Genomic DNA, 15,054 nt, shown 5'->3' with positions numbered 1-15,054 from the left:
AAGATGCATTGTGGGTGTAAAATGGTGGCCCCTGCTGACCAGTGCACAAGGCACACACTCAGCACTGGTGCTGTGTTAAACTCTAACGACATGAAAGTTCTCCAGATGTATTCAATTGTCAACTGCAGGTCAGATGTTTGCCTGAACATGGGAGGATATAAATTGGGTACAGTGACAGGACCATGCTGCTGCCCTGCCTCCTATGTCTTCTGATACATAGGAATCAGAATATAAATTTCCTTTAGGCAAGTCACAATACGCAAGCAGATTTTAAGCTAATGTGTCCCCCTATATCTGTTTTTAACTTTTGTAAACTGCCCAGAGAGCTTCGACTGTGGGGTGGTATATAAATGATGATGATGATGATGATGATGATGATGCAAGGTCTTAATGGGAGCTCAACTCTCATTTGCTTGAATGCAATTAGAACTGTCCACGTGATTTGGAACCCTGATAAGGCAGGGTCCACAACTGCATGAACAGCTCTACTTACATTCAAGTCAACATGAGTAAAACTCCCTTTCAGGTCTTGCCGATTCAACTGAGGAGGGTAGGGCCCACATGCTGGGAGACATGCCTGAACAGGCTTTCATTGCCACTCAAAAGGACTGATCTCTTTCCTTGTGTTCACACTTGTATCTTTAGAATGTTGTTAACTAGGGGGAAAGTTTGAGACTCCTGTTTCTTAGATCTGCTTTAGGAAGTCAGTTACACAAGACATATTTAATTTATAGATGGGGGAATCTGTCCAGGATAAAAAGTCCTACAACTCCTACCATTTCCCAGGCAACTTGGGGAATTTTTATTTTTCATTTTCATTTGCTCCTGGCTGAAACATATTTTCAGTCTGAAACATATTTTCCCAAAACATTTAAACTTTTAACAGGTTACTATGCAACCATGAGGATCTATTCAGCCTTTAAATTTTCCAGTCATGGATCCTATCCTCGAAATGAACCTCACCTGGATACTCATCATCATCAAGTCATGGTGAGGCAGGTGATTTGTTACCCTACAAATAGCTACCCTGAAATGTCTAAAGTCTGATTCTACAATGTATATGGTCAATAGGGAAGCCAACAGATTCTTCATAACATTTTCCAAAGAGCCAGAGCAGCCTCACAGAAATCAGAATATAAGTTTCCTTTAGGCAAGTCACAATACGCAAGCAGATTTTAAGCTAATGAAAATGTGTGGTAGATGTCGCATGTGTCCTAATAATATCTATTGAAGTGCAAACCAGAAATAACTCCTTTCCTTACAGAGTTACTTAAGGATATGAAGCTCTGAAAAGTTGCTTTACATGGTTTGTGAAATGAAAACTAGAAAATATCACGGAATTGCCTTTTCAGTGTAAACATGCAGAGGATTGCACCTTAAAATTGGGATTGTAGTTTGAGACACAGAGATTTTTTTTGCTCTCCTATGTGACATGCTCTCTCAAGAATGACCAGTCTCAGAATTCCTTGCAGGAGGGAGGGATAGCTGGTGGGAAAGACAAAACACCATAATAATTAGGTACATTAATCCCAGAGTCAGTGGGAGCCCATACTGTTGTTAAGATTAGCAGGCCCAAAATTCATGAGAACAAATGTCTAGTTTATACACAGAGACCATACAAGCACGTTTGGCTATAAAGAGAGAATCCATTATTTTGCAATGAAAAGTCCAGAAAAATAAAGCTTTAAAGTGGCTTGGTCTGTTTATAAAATGTTTGCTGTTGTGTTGGTCTAAAATATTTTTTTAAAAAAATCAAAACATGGCTCTGCTCGGCTAAACAAAGTTGTGAGTGGAGAAGATGAAACTCATAAGGATATTGACCAGAAGGGAATATGCCTTTATGGGACTACATAGCAGACTGACAAATTTGTGATCATGTGCACTTGTACAAAATCACCAGTATTTTTTTAAATGCAAATTTATGCACATTTCAACACCACACTTCCCGAAATGTGCACAAATTGCTGCCATTAAAAAACACACCACATAATCCGTGTATTGGTTCAAATCACTACAGATTGAGTAAACACCAGCAGGGGTGAACAGTATGAAATCCACAGGGCTAAACCAGAAAAAATTCTTAAGGTTTTCACCCATCAAACAGAATTCTCATACATCCCTACTGGAATCATATATTCAGTATGACAGTGAAGTAAAATTACACAGTTCTGCTACTAACCTATTATTTTAGGCTTCCAAAATTTTGCAAGGAACTCTTTAATCACCTTGTTCCTCATTCTAATACATATTTTGTCCTTTTCATTTGTGGTTGTATTAATTGTCATAATGGGCATGTACAGTTGACTTAGTTCCATAAGATTTATGCATGTAGCATTTATTTTTGTTATCACTGTGAAAGCTGCCTGTTAGTTTTAAAGTTCATAATAACAATGTTGGGGCAATTACGTTTACCAGAGGAAGCAAAATCCACTTTTAAAAATATTTTTACAAATGTATGTCTGACAGAATGATGAACTTCATTTGCTTTGATGACTGACATTTTTCTTAATTTATCAGCTTGAGCTTCTACCTTTTGAGACTGGTGTTTTTATAGCCATTGACAGCCTTCTCCTCCAGTAATGTATCCACCACCATCCTTTTAAAGCCATCCAAATTGGTGGCCATAACTACTTGTTTGGCAGTTTGAGAAACTGTCCTGGGCACTACCACAAAATGGCTGCCATGGAAGGCATGGCTTATCACAAAGGACAAGTAACTTGACCAAAAGACTGAACACAATGCTGAGGTGGGGCCTGAGTCCCAAAACACTAAACTACCATGTTGTTACTCCTTTCAGAACCAACAGAATCCATTTAACTTGTCAAGTTTTTTTAAAAAGGTGGGGGGAGTAGGGCACCTTGGTGGGTGCCAAAAAAAAAGATGGGCACCACATTGCCTACCCCTGCCTTAGATATTTGTTGCTTCTGTGAATGTCTGTGAGTAAAATGCAAGAAAATATATAATTTAAAATGGAATTCAGCAACACACATTCCATATGAGGCAGGTGCAATACTGACAAGTAAGGTGGAACCATCACAGAACGTGTAAGGAGGTCCTGCTCCTCGCAAGTTTTACGGCTCCCATGACAGGATATGATATGCCTTTGGAGATCCTTCTGCCTCATCTACTCAGAGTTTTATGGCTCTGAGTGGGGGTGACATGGGGTGGTCTCCCCCCACTTTTAAAGAGTCGTATAAGAGAGGGGGTGGGTTTACCCAACTCCTGGCTTAGGAGAGTGGCTCGCCCAGAAAGACAGGGAAGTGGCCTGAGATAAGAACATAGATTCTGGCACTTTCACATGCATATCCAGGGAGGAGTTAAATCTACTTTATTGTTTAATAAAGAGGCCCTAGTTTATCCCAAGTGCTGGTGTCTTGTGTCTTTATTCCATGCTTGTTTCTTTCTCCACTCGCAACGCGTAAAGTTTCATGTTATAAGATGAAGGCCTGCTCTGCATTGTTTTAGATGTCTGCAAAGGATCAAGGTGGCAAAATGAAAAATGGGTAGGACTGTCGCTATTCAGAAGTGCGTTTGAAAGAGGCATGTCACCACTGCTTTGTCTGTTATGCCCATTTTCAGATAGAGTTGATAATGCTAGTGTCTGTTTCAAGTGAAGTGTGTGCCAGATTACAGATAGCTAGCCCTGGCATGCGAGAGCTGTTAATTGTGAAACGTGAGAAGAAAATGGACCTGTTCTTTCTAAGGCAGCTATTCAAGTGATTCATCCCCCTGCCCTCCGCCTCACTTTTTGGTCATTCCAGAGCACTGTGGGTTTCACTTTTATTCTCTTCCCACATCAACTGCACAAAGTGTACAGAAGCTCTTTCACTTGCCAGCCTCTGTATTTCATGCTTTTGCTGGGAATACTTTGGGTTGTTAAGATGTGCCCCCATGTATTAAAATGAAATTGCCACTGCGGTGTGGTGCAGCGTAACATGGTTTGACACTCCAAGCCCGCAGCTACAGAAAGCAGACTTTTATTGCATTTATTCTTTCGGAGACAAGAGCCTCTAAAGACTCGCTGCCGACGCACGCTTAGTTAAATCTGAATGAAGCCAAAGTGAACAATCTGAGCTTCTGTCTTTTTGTTTGTAGAAATAGCCCATCCCATGTGTTCGTAGCAGCAGTAAAAAAAACAAACCAGAAAACTAGATATGGGGCTACAAAAGAGTGCAATGATTACAGGCCCAGAGGGAGAGTTTTAGTGCCTCCTCCTGAAACAAAGTAACATAAATTTTGATACTGTTAATCATCCTCTATTCAGATTTTCCAAACTCTCTCCGAAAACTTCTGCAGCAGAATGCAAATTCCCCTGCACTACCCTGTGTTTAGGCTCAGGAGAACATCTTTGCACTCCAGAAGAATACGTTAGCACTTCTTTTTTTGAGATTTTAACTGCACATTGGAGGGGTGGTGGTTGTATATTAATATGCTGTGAAAGGAAGATGAGCTACGAGCACAAAACTAGGCTGAGGTTCGTGCCGTTTCCTTGCTGGAGGGACATCAAGATTGAAATGCAAAATTCAAGTGGCAGGCAGTCTTGTGGGGAGAATTTTTTTAAAAGTTGAGACATGTCGTAAGGCCAGGCCTTTTATACCGTTCCCCTTAATACCAGCAGTGCTGAGAAATCCTGTTCTGTCTTCTAGCGTCTGAGATGTATGTTTTTTATTTCCAAAGCCAGAGGTGGCAGCAGGACAGTGAGAGAAAAAGTTTATAAGTAGAAATGGGCTGAAAGGAGCTCCCTTATATGGCTCATTTGATGGACCCTCATGGGTAAAGTTTGTTTAAATTTGGGCTATTGAGTGTTTTTGTTTTGTTTTTGAGGGGGTTAAATGTTTTTGGGGTGTCTGCTTCAGGCGAAGCATGCGCCACATTAGGTAATTTACCTTGATTATTTATTTCCTTTATTTTATATTTATTTATTTATGTTATTATTGCATTTATATACTATATTCCTTAGTATAATTCATTTTTGTGGAACTGCTATAGTTGTGTAGATTCCACTAGCTGCAAGTTATCTGTGGTCATTCTTCCGGAAGATTAGATCCATGACGTGTACAGTGAAATTGCCAGCAGATGTAGAATAGTGGAGTCATTTTGGTCTCAGAAGATGAGAAATCCCTCAACCAACTAGAACTGATGAATGAATGCTACTTTAAATTTTTCAGAATTTCTCTTCAGACAGAAATGAATTCTAGGAAGAACAAATTTTTATTTTTTATTTTTTAAAAAATAAACATTTGCTTTCCTCACGAGAAGTTGCCCATTTGAAGGAGGGAGTTATCATGAATGTTTGTGTTTATATTTATGCATGATTATTTTTCTGCATACCTATGCACACTTGCCTGGAAGAAAGCTGCATTTAACACAATGACATTTTCTTCTGAGTAAGCATGCAAATTACTTGTTTACATTTTTTAAAATAATAATAATAATTTAATGTTTAGAATTTTTTCCTCATCTTTCTCGTACTGATTTCTTCTGATATACTTGAAAATTATAAGTTGTCAGAAAAAAAAATCATATGAGTATTTCAATTCAAGATTCTGTCAGGGAGCTTTTTATAATAACAATATTGTTTGGGAGACAGCCAATCACTTATGAGGAAAAAAAACTTGCATTTTCCCATGAGGGTTTGTATTTCCTCCGAATATATATTGCCAGGAACATTAAGGGTATCCTGTGGTCTTCACCTGTATGAAACATGTTTTAAAGTATCAAAAGGTAGATTTTTGTCATGTATGAAAAGGTAATGTTTTACTGGTATAGTACTATTATCACATAAATGCATCCAGCCAGAAAACATCAATGTTCCAGCTAAGGCAACTTGATTTCATTCTGTCTGCTTCCATTATGAAGTTCTGTTAGACTCCTTAGAGAGGTTTTCTCTCCATCAGGTAGCATTTTCTTGATAACTGTGAACATAATGCTGATGATAATAATAATGTGTGTATTTTTTCACCCCCCCAGGATGGAATCTACTGAAAAATGTGAAGTGGTTATTCAGCATTTTAACGGAAAATATCTGAAAACACCCCCTGGCGTGCCAGGTAAGTGTTACCCTTCCTTGGTCAACCCTATACGCTTCTGAGTCCAATTCAAGGTGCTGGTTTGAACATATAAAGCCCTACACAGCTTGGGACCACAATACCTCATGGAACTCCTCTTCCGACATGAACATACCTGTACACTGCACTCAACATCTAAGGTCCTCCTCCGAGCGCCTACTCCAAGAGAAGCTTGGAGAATGGCAACAAGGGAGAGGGCCTTTTCAGTGGTGGCCCCCCAAATATGGAATGATCAATGAGGCTTGCTTGGCGCCAACATTGTTATCTTTTTGGCACCAGGTCAAGACTTTTCTCCTCTCCCAGGGATTTAACAGCATTTAACAATGCTAAGTTTGTTTGTTTTTTAACGGACCCCAGAACTGTTTTTTTTAAAAAATAAATACTGTTGTTTTTATACTGTTTATGTTTTTGATGGTTTTAAATTTTGTATACTTTTTAATATTCACTGGTTTTAACGTTTGTAAACTGCCTAGAGAGCTTCAGCTATGAGGCAGTATATAAATGTAATACATCAAATCAAATCAATCAATTAAAGATCAACTGAGATGTTAACGGAGATGTAGTGTAGGAATTCTGGAATTGCAAGTCCTTTGGAATCTGTTTGTATCTCCACACTGAAGTTAGCAGCTATCACTTATTTAATATGAAGCATTGATAATTCATTGGAAAGTTGGACGATTGCCTGTGTGGCTTTGGCATTTTACATACAACTCTTCCGTGTTATTAAAGAAAGGAAACATTTATTCAAACATTCAATGGCTGGTATGAAACAGTGCTGTCATGCAACTGTGCTACAGCAGTAACTGTAGGTTTGGATTAGTTGTAGGTACTGTGCATTTGGCCCAAATTAGAAGAATGAATATGTATGCTAAGCAAAAGTACATTTTATATATGGTTTGTGTATATGTAGTACTGAACGTGAAGAGATCCTAAAAATACTGCTTCATCTCACACACACCCATCATACTTAGAGAATAAAACATCCAAACATGTGGAAAATTGTTATTCTTCATGCAATTCAGAAGTGAAATAGCTGAATTGTGACATTAATGTTTGTTTCTTGTGATGAAGAGACTTTATAGATTGAAGGGACAGTTATAATTTTATACTCTAGTGTCTAACAGAATATAATATTTCATTCACTACATTTTCTGTTGCACTTCTAATTTTTGTTGGCTTCTCTAGCATTTCAGATCTAGGGCCAGAGGTAGATGGCACACAATAGATGGTAGACGTGGCAAAGCAAAAACAGCAACAATGATTTTAATATTTAAAATATTTTCTGGTTTAAATTGATTTCCATACAATGTAAGCTGTGAACTGTGCTTTTGAAGTCAAGGCAGGGTGCTTGGCTATGTTCTGGATAATTGTGAAGTCTCGTTTTCCCTTTGATTGGCAGCCAATGAATGGCAAGGATGGCCAGCTCTCATCCCGGACTGAATTAAGACTAAGTGTGTGCAGTTGTGCTTGTGCACATACTTCCTCTCTTCCCCTTGTTTCTGCTGCCCTCCCCAATCATACCTATACTTTCTTCCTGCTGTCAACATTTAGATTGTAAACCACTTTGGGGATTGCAAACTCTTCCAGTCTGTTTGCTTATGAAAATCGATGATGCCAAATAAATAAATAAATTGAGGTGACTGGCTGGAAACCTGCCACTGGCAAGAGGCTCACATGGGCTTCCAGTCCCCTGCATGTCAGCTGATGATATTTCATGAAACTAGCAAGAAGAGTGTTTGTTAGGAACAGGAGAAATGGTATAGATTGTTCCTTAGCAAGAAAACCATTTGGGAAAGCATGTGTAGGATTGTCCAAGCCTGGGAAACAGCCTTTCTTCTGGACAGCTTTCCCCAACATGGTCCCTTCCAGATGTATTTGACTACTTCTTCCATCAGCCCCAACCTGCATGACAAATGGGAGTTGATATTCAGAATATCTGCAAGGCCCAAGAGGTTAGGGAAGGCTGCTTTGGCTCTGCCTAGTAAGCTGCATCCATCTCTTTCTGACTTGACTTTCCATATACTAGTGTTCCTCTCCAATTTGTACTGAGTTTCTTCTGTTGTATGTCATAGGTCATTGTCACCAGTCATCCTCACCTCCACTCTAAACATATTAAGGAACAAACCAAATATAAGGGGAAAATGGGAGAGGAGGAAGATAAAGGGAAACCAGTTTTAACTCAGCCTATAGAATCTCATTACACAGAAAGGTCACTGAACCTATTTCCCACTCTCATGAGTTCTTCCTTGCCAACAATGTATTTACTGTCCTTTATGCTACAGTGTTTTAGATTGGATTGATTCTGCTGTACCATTTCCTCTTTGTCTCCCACAATTACTACATCCTCCATTTTTTCACCGTTACATGTCCCTGAAATGGAGAGTAGGATAAGAATAGATGTCATGCAGCCACATCATGCATTTCTATGCAAAGATGTGGGTGTAAAGAGTCACTATATGTTATTGCCTTGCTGTTGATTGGAAATGGAAAAGCATGGCATCTTAAACTCATGGTAACTCATATTGCGTTGAATGTATGGGCATGTCTACACCAGCCCTATATCCCGGGATCATCCTGGGATCGTTCCTGTGCATCCAAATGCCACACAGGGGATCCCAGGAGCAGGCAGGGATGATCCCTCCATTTTCCTACGATAACCCTTAGGTGCAGAAAGGGCCTGTGTCTGCATGAGATGAGGTATTAAATCATTTATCTTCAGTTCTAACAATAACAAGGCGCAATCAGAGCTAAAGATGTACACCCAATTGATAGCTATGGTATTTTTCTTCTTCTTGCAAACCAGTATGGGGTAAAATTCAGAGTATGTAGATGGGAGTATCACGGTATTGAAAGATACTGTATTGAGAGATACTGTACTGAGAGATTCACATCTACACTAAAGGTGTATGCAGTTATTATGAGTAGTGCTTACTGCAACTTATGAGCTGAGCCTTACCACATAATTCTGTCCTGTTGTTGTGTGCATTAATTAACCCCTCCCCTTGGCATTTGCATGATATCAGGGTTCTTGCTGACATGGAGGCATCCGAGTGAAGCCTGCTGCCTGCAAATGTGTGGACATCAGTGGGAGAGCTATTTGACATGCACAATGTAAGGGGTGGAGCTACGTGGCATGGCTATATGTCCTACTCAGATCTTGAGCAATGTTGAAATGCACCTGCTGACCTCTTTGAAAGTCTTTAAGCTGGCATAAAAGACTGTATTATTCCAGCAGGCCTTCCGTTTTAGAAACTTATTGCTATATATAACTTATTGTTATATATTGTTATATATATTGTTACTTATTGTTATATATTGTTTTTATGCTGTATTGTTTTATTGATTATTTTATCTTGTTTAAGTTGTTTTTAACTTTGTATGCCGCCTAGGGTATTTTATATATAGGCAGGATATAAATTGAATAAACAACAGCAATAACAATAACCAACATACTACTCTTAATGCTGACATAAGATGGTTTGGTGTAGTGGCTAAAGTGTTGGACTGAGAGTCGAGAGATCCGGGTTCTAGTCCCCACTCAGCTATGGGAACCCACTGGGTGACTTTGGGCCAGTCACAGACTCTCAGCCCAACCTACCTCACAGGGTTGTTGTTGTGAGGATAAAATGGAGAGGAAGAAGATTATGTATGCTGCCTTGGGTTCCTTGGAGGAAAAAAGTCAGGATATAAATGCAATAATAAATAAATAAAGGCTTAAGGTTCACACTCACAGAAGATTGTGGCATTCAGTACTTTAGTGCAGGAAAATACAGCAATGCAATTCTATTAGATGGACCTTTTCTTTGATAAGCACATATTGACACCTCTATGTAAGTCAGTTCACATGTTCTTCCAAGAAGAACATACATCAACAGTAGAAGTTTGCAGTACAATACTAACCATCAGAGACATTAAAAGTTGGACATGTCTTCTTTGCAGTAGATTGCAGTATGAACCTTCCTAACAATATACTGATACCCACTAGAAATACTGACGAGAGCAAGGATGATCTAGAGCAGCCTTTCAGTCATCTCATGTCACCCGCTAAACATGGTTTTTAGCATATGTGAGTCAGTTGCCCAAAGATGCAGTAGTGTTATGACATCTTGCTGTAAAATTATATTGTCTTTGACGAGTACTATATCATCCAGATAGTATTGATTATTTTGAATGTATAATATTGAATTCGGAGTTCCTGTCCAGACAAAATGCTAGGGCACTTAGTAGTGTCCTAGACAGATGGATGTCAGTTTAGATGAAATCATGACATGTGTAGCTTTATTGGAAATGTTTTGAGTTTTTTAAACTTCTAAAGATACCTCAAATAACAAAAATCAATATTCATGGTGTGGCAGAGCTTCTGGAAGGCAGCCGTCTCCAACCTGATGAGGTTGATGAGAGTCGAAGTCCTAAACATCTGGAGGGCATAGCTAATCTAGAAAGCAGGTCTTGGAACCAGCTGAATGGGAGAAAAGCCCTCTTTTGAGAATAAAGACAAAGAGTGGGGACATAGCTTTCATTTTGCATGGCTAAGGTGGGTTCTTAATGGGTTAGTATTTTGATGGGCAGTCATTATAAGCAATAGTAAGCTAATCAGGAGTGGGGAACTAGTTTTAAGTGTGTGTGTGTGTGTGTACGTGCGTGCGTGCGTGCATGCATGTATGTGTGTTTGCATGTCAAACTGTTGACTAGATCCTGCATGCTGCTCATTCACATCATGGTTTATTGAGCCAGGATTCCTGGCTTAATGGGACATCCTGTCTGTGCTGTGAACCATATGTGCTGTGAACTTAAGATAATGATTTTTTAAAAAATGTCAAAGTCTTTGTATTAGCAGTCGATCATTAGGAATAAAATAAGAGAGAGCGTAGTTTTGATTATATGGTATTTTTAAAAGTTCAGCTGTGTTTATATATTGTATCTACTAGACTTTTATTTTAATCATTGTGGTCTGCATTAATTACATATATGAACATGATAAAAGTCAATCCCCATTTTAATTTGTATTTATCAGCTTGCCTTCCACAAGCTTCACCCTCGTAGAAAGTGACTTGATCAACTCCCTCTGGCCTTGCAAGAGAGAACCGTGGATCTGTAAACATGATTGATTTGAAATTATCATAGTTGCATTGATTTGTATAGAATGAGCATTTGGTGTAATTATCTAGGCAAGGTGCTGTCAAAATACATCTTTGAGACAGTTGTACTGTATTGGTTATTATACTCCTTAAGAGCTCACACAGCAAAAATGATATTTTAGGTACAGCGAAAAATATAAATTGCTCCATTCCCTACTGGTGGGATTAGCTTGTCCTTTACTTACACGAAGATGAGGGTAAAAAAAGGTTAAGTAGAAGTTTCTTTATATTCATGTAGTTTTCCCTCACAGCTTCTACTCAATTTATACATCTCTGTAATAAACCTGGATTTATGCCTCTCAGCAAAGATAGAAGCATTATGCTTTATCCAGCTCCAGGCAATTACTGATCTTCCTGCATGGTGAGGCAAAGAGAATCAAGTCTCCCAGTGTATTTGGAAAGGCACAATCAGAGTCTGAAAATTATCCTCCCAGTGCTGCAATAATTGGCATGAAAGGGAAAATGGGTTCTAGTTATTGCTGTGACCTCTTTATGAATTTAAGTTGGAAATTCAGAAACCTGAGAGCATGAGGCAGAAGGATAGTGTTTAGTTATTAGCTGAAATACTGACCAGTTCTCTGGCTGTTAGAAGAGATATATCAATCAGTTGAAGGTTAAACACAGTTGTTTCTCACTTTTCACCTGAATTCCTAGCAGAGTATTAGTGGAGTTGACACAGAATGAACCACATTTCATGTTTGGGGAGACATCTTGTTTATTACAGATTTCATATCCTACTACTTAATGAGTCTTTTAATGAAACCATGTAAACTTCCTAGTAGTGCATTAGACTTGTTCCCCACTTCAATAGACTTTTCCTTCAGGTTGCTGCTGCTGCTGCTGGGCTTTGATCACTTTCAAAATGAAATTGATAGTATTGGCATTGATTTCATGATACAATTACCAATGAAGATATAAAGTTAAGAGGCAAATTGGCAAATTAGTTCTCACCAAATATAAGATTTTCCCCACTGACAACTGACCTTGAATCTCATCTTCAAAGGATTCTGACTGCATGACCTCAGAGGAAGAGGCTCCAGAGTCAATGATTCAGGGAGTAGATGGTGCTATGGAAAAATGTCTTCAGCCTTTCAGCTCCCTGGGACACTGTTCTCCAGGGGGTGGAAAACAGGATCAGCCCCCCTCCATCCAGAAGAGGTTGTATTATTATCTGAGTCTGGGGACTCAGGTCATGAAGAAAATAGTATGCCTCAGCCACTTCCATATCATTGCAGACTGGGGCCCTTTCTACACCTAAGGGTTATCCCAGGAAAATGGAGGGATCGTCCTTGCCTGCTCCCGGGATCCCCTGTGTGGCATTTGGATGCACAGGAATGAACCCAGGATGATCCTGGGATATCGGGCTGGTGTAGACATGCCCCGAGATTGCTAAAACAGATGAGAGACAAAGCCTCTATCAGCATGGAAGCTGCACCAACCAGCCTCATTCCAGCAACACAGAGATAATCTTGTCTAGCTTCCAGCCCCAGCACCACTTGGAGCTTTCCATGGTTCTGATCCCTTTCATGTCTTTCTTCCTGAGAAACCTAACCTGATTCCAGCTCCATATCTGAACCTGTAACCCAAGCCACATCATCAGAACCCACAACCTGAAATGGCACACCTTTGTAACAAGAAGTTTTGTAAATAATGATAGCTAATACTAACACTTCTATCAATACTCATTATATCACCAACTGTATCTGCCCTTTAAACTGTGTTTAAGAAGAAAGGAAATTCCTAAGGACTTCCAGAATCCTGTTGTGCCCTCAGTAAACTTCTTTTGTTATTGATATTGAAGATCCATTTTTGGACATTTAATTTTGCCTCACGTTCTTTCATTAGCTTGAATATTTCTCTTAGGCCTCTTAATGCCTTCCTCTTCTTTAATTATTGTTCTTAAGAAATAGTCTAAAACTGGGAAACAGCACACTTAAGAGCAATATCTTTCTTCGGAATGAGTAACTGAAATAAAACCCAATATCCTACTAGAAGATTTACCAGGAAGTCATGTACTATTAATGTTTTTGTGTTTAATGTTCTTAGATGCAAGAAGCTTGTTGGTACATTTCCTTTCACAAAGGAAATAAATAGTATGTCTTCCTATCTTCCCACTTTTTCCAAATATTATTTTATATTTGAGAAACAGAAATGGAAGGGAACTTGGAAGTCAGCTAGTTCAACTCCCTGCTCAGTGCAGGATCTACGGCGCAGGACTCCTTTTCTTTTTCTTTGATGGCATTCCTACTTCATGCTCACAATTTAAACAGCAATGTTATTTGCAAGCTTGTTTGCATTTCTAATTAAGCACTTAGGCATTTCAGCTGTCTAAGGATCCTTTGGTAATGCTCAGTATGTTTTACAAGTTAAACGTACGTGGTCAGAAGTAAGCACCACTGAGTTCAATGGAGCTTACTTCCAGGTAAAAATGCATAAGATCATAGTCATGGCCTATAAATGTAATTTACAGGTTTTATTTGTTGTTCATTTGTTTGTTTTGAATGCTTGTGTTTTTCAATGTCATTTTTAATCACACTGTTGGCTCTTTTGAGTATGAATAATAGAAAGGCAGTGATATATCCTGGATGGACATAACTATTTGTTTATTTTATTTACTCGACTTTTAAACTACCCAGCAACAGAAGTTCTCTGGATAGTGTACAATTTATTAAAAACATAAAATACAAAATTGAAATAAAAATAGTGCAGAATATAGAGGGGTCTATGGATTCTCTTTAGGAGCAAGGCTACAGGGGATGTCAGAATGTGCTTCTGTACTACGTAATTTACCACTACACCACTGCCTGTCATCATCCTGGTTGCCCTCCTCAGTACAAACTCCAGTTGGTCAATGTCCTTCTTCAAATTTGGCACTCAGAACTGGACACAGAACTCCTGATGACACCCAGCCAGCATTGTTAAGTAAACAGAATTGAACAGAAGTGCATCTGGTCAGTTTCTCAGCATAAAGGCATTATCTTCCAGATTCCAATATATTTAATAGTTTAGCCTATATCCATCATGCATCAAGGTATTCAGGAAGCAGAGGCTAAAGGAAACAAGTTCATAATCCCCAAGGACCTTTCTGTCATCCTATGCAGTCATTTATGTGAAGAAATAATATTTCCTTCAACTTGCTGAGCAAGTCGTGATATGATCATAGAATAGTAGAGTTGGAAGGGGCCTGTAAGGCCATCGAGTCCAACCCCCTGCTCAATGCAGGAATCCACCTTAAAGCATCCATGACAGGTGGTTGTCCAGCTGCCTCTTGAATGCCTCTAGATACTTCGGTTTCTGTATCCATGCGATATCTAGAGCAGCTTGATTTCTACATCTCAGGTACATAAACAGAGATTAAGTAATTGTAGTAGAACTGGGAAGATAGTGCTTGTTGTGAGCTCCATATGTGCATATGTGGAGAGGAGCTGTGACTCAGTGGTAGAGCATCTGCTTTGAATGCAGAAGGTCCCTGGTTCAATTCCTGACATCTCCAGGTAGGGCCGGAAAAACTCCTGCATGAAACCATGGGGAGCCGCTGCCAGTCACTGTCAGCAGTACTGGGCACTGCTGGTCAATCTAAGTCAATGTAAGGCAGCTTCCTCTGTTCCTATGTTCCATGTATATGTCATTTAGTGTGAATAGAAAAGATGCTGTTGAAAGTGGGTGGGACTAGGCAAATCATAGCTAGTCAGCTGCTTTTGGCAACATGTTCGATGACATCACATTTGTGTATCAGGGAGACAATCTATGTGAAATAATGCAAGTATGTTCCCCACTAACCAGCTTTGGGAGGATAAAAAGGGGTCACAGATTGCTGTAAGCATACAGCATTCAGACAATGTTCTATA

At 39.3% G+C, this 15,054-nt stretch overlaps 1 protein-coding gene across 2 annotated transcripts in view; it reads left to right on the top strand.

Moving 5' to 3' along the window:
* RBMS3 (RNA binding motif single stranded interacting protein 3) overlaps positions 1-15,054 on the top strand; it is an 860,525-nt gene that overhangs the window by 689,592 nt on the left and 155,879 nt on the right. For both annotated transcript variants that reach the window (XM_063125041.1, XM_063125049.1), the window contains one exon: positions 5,971-6,050. In XM_063125041.1, coding sequence (XP_062981111.1) covers positions 5,971-6,050 — 80 coding nt within the window. The remainder of the gene's footprint in view (positions 1-5,970; positions 6,051-15,054) is intronic.

The sequence above is a fragment of the Elgaria multicarinata genome, chromosome 1, assembly GCF_023053635.1.
Source record: "Elgaria multicarinata webbii isolate HBS135686 ecotype San Diego chromosome 1, rElgMul1.1.pri, whole genome shotgun sequence".
NCBI classification, from domain to species: Eukaryota; Metazoa; Chordata; class Lepidosauria; order Squamata; family Anguidae; genus Elgaria; species Elgaria multicarinata.
Note: the sequence above shows the minus strand (reverse complement) of the source record. Positions and strands in the feature narration are given on the sequence as shown.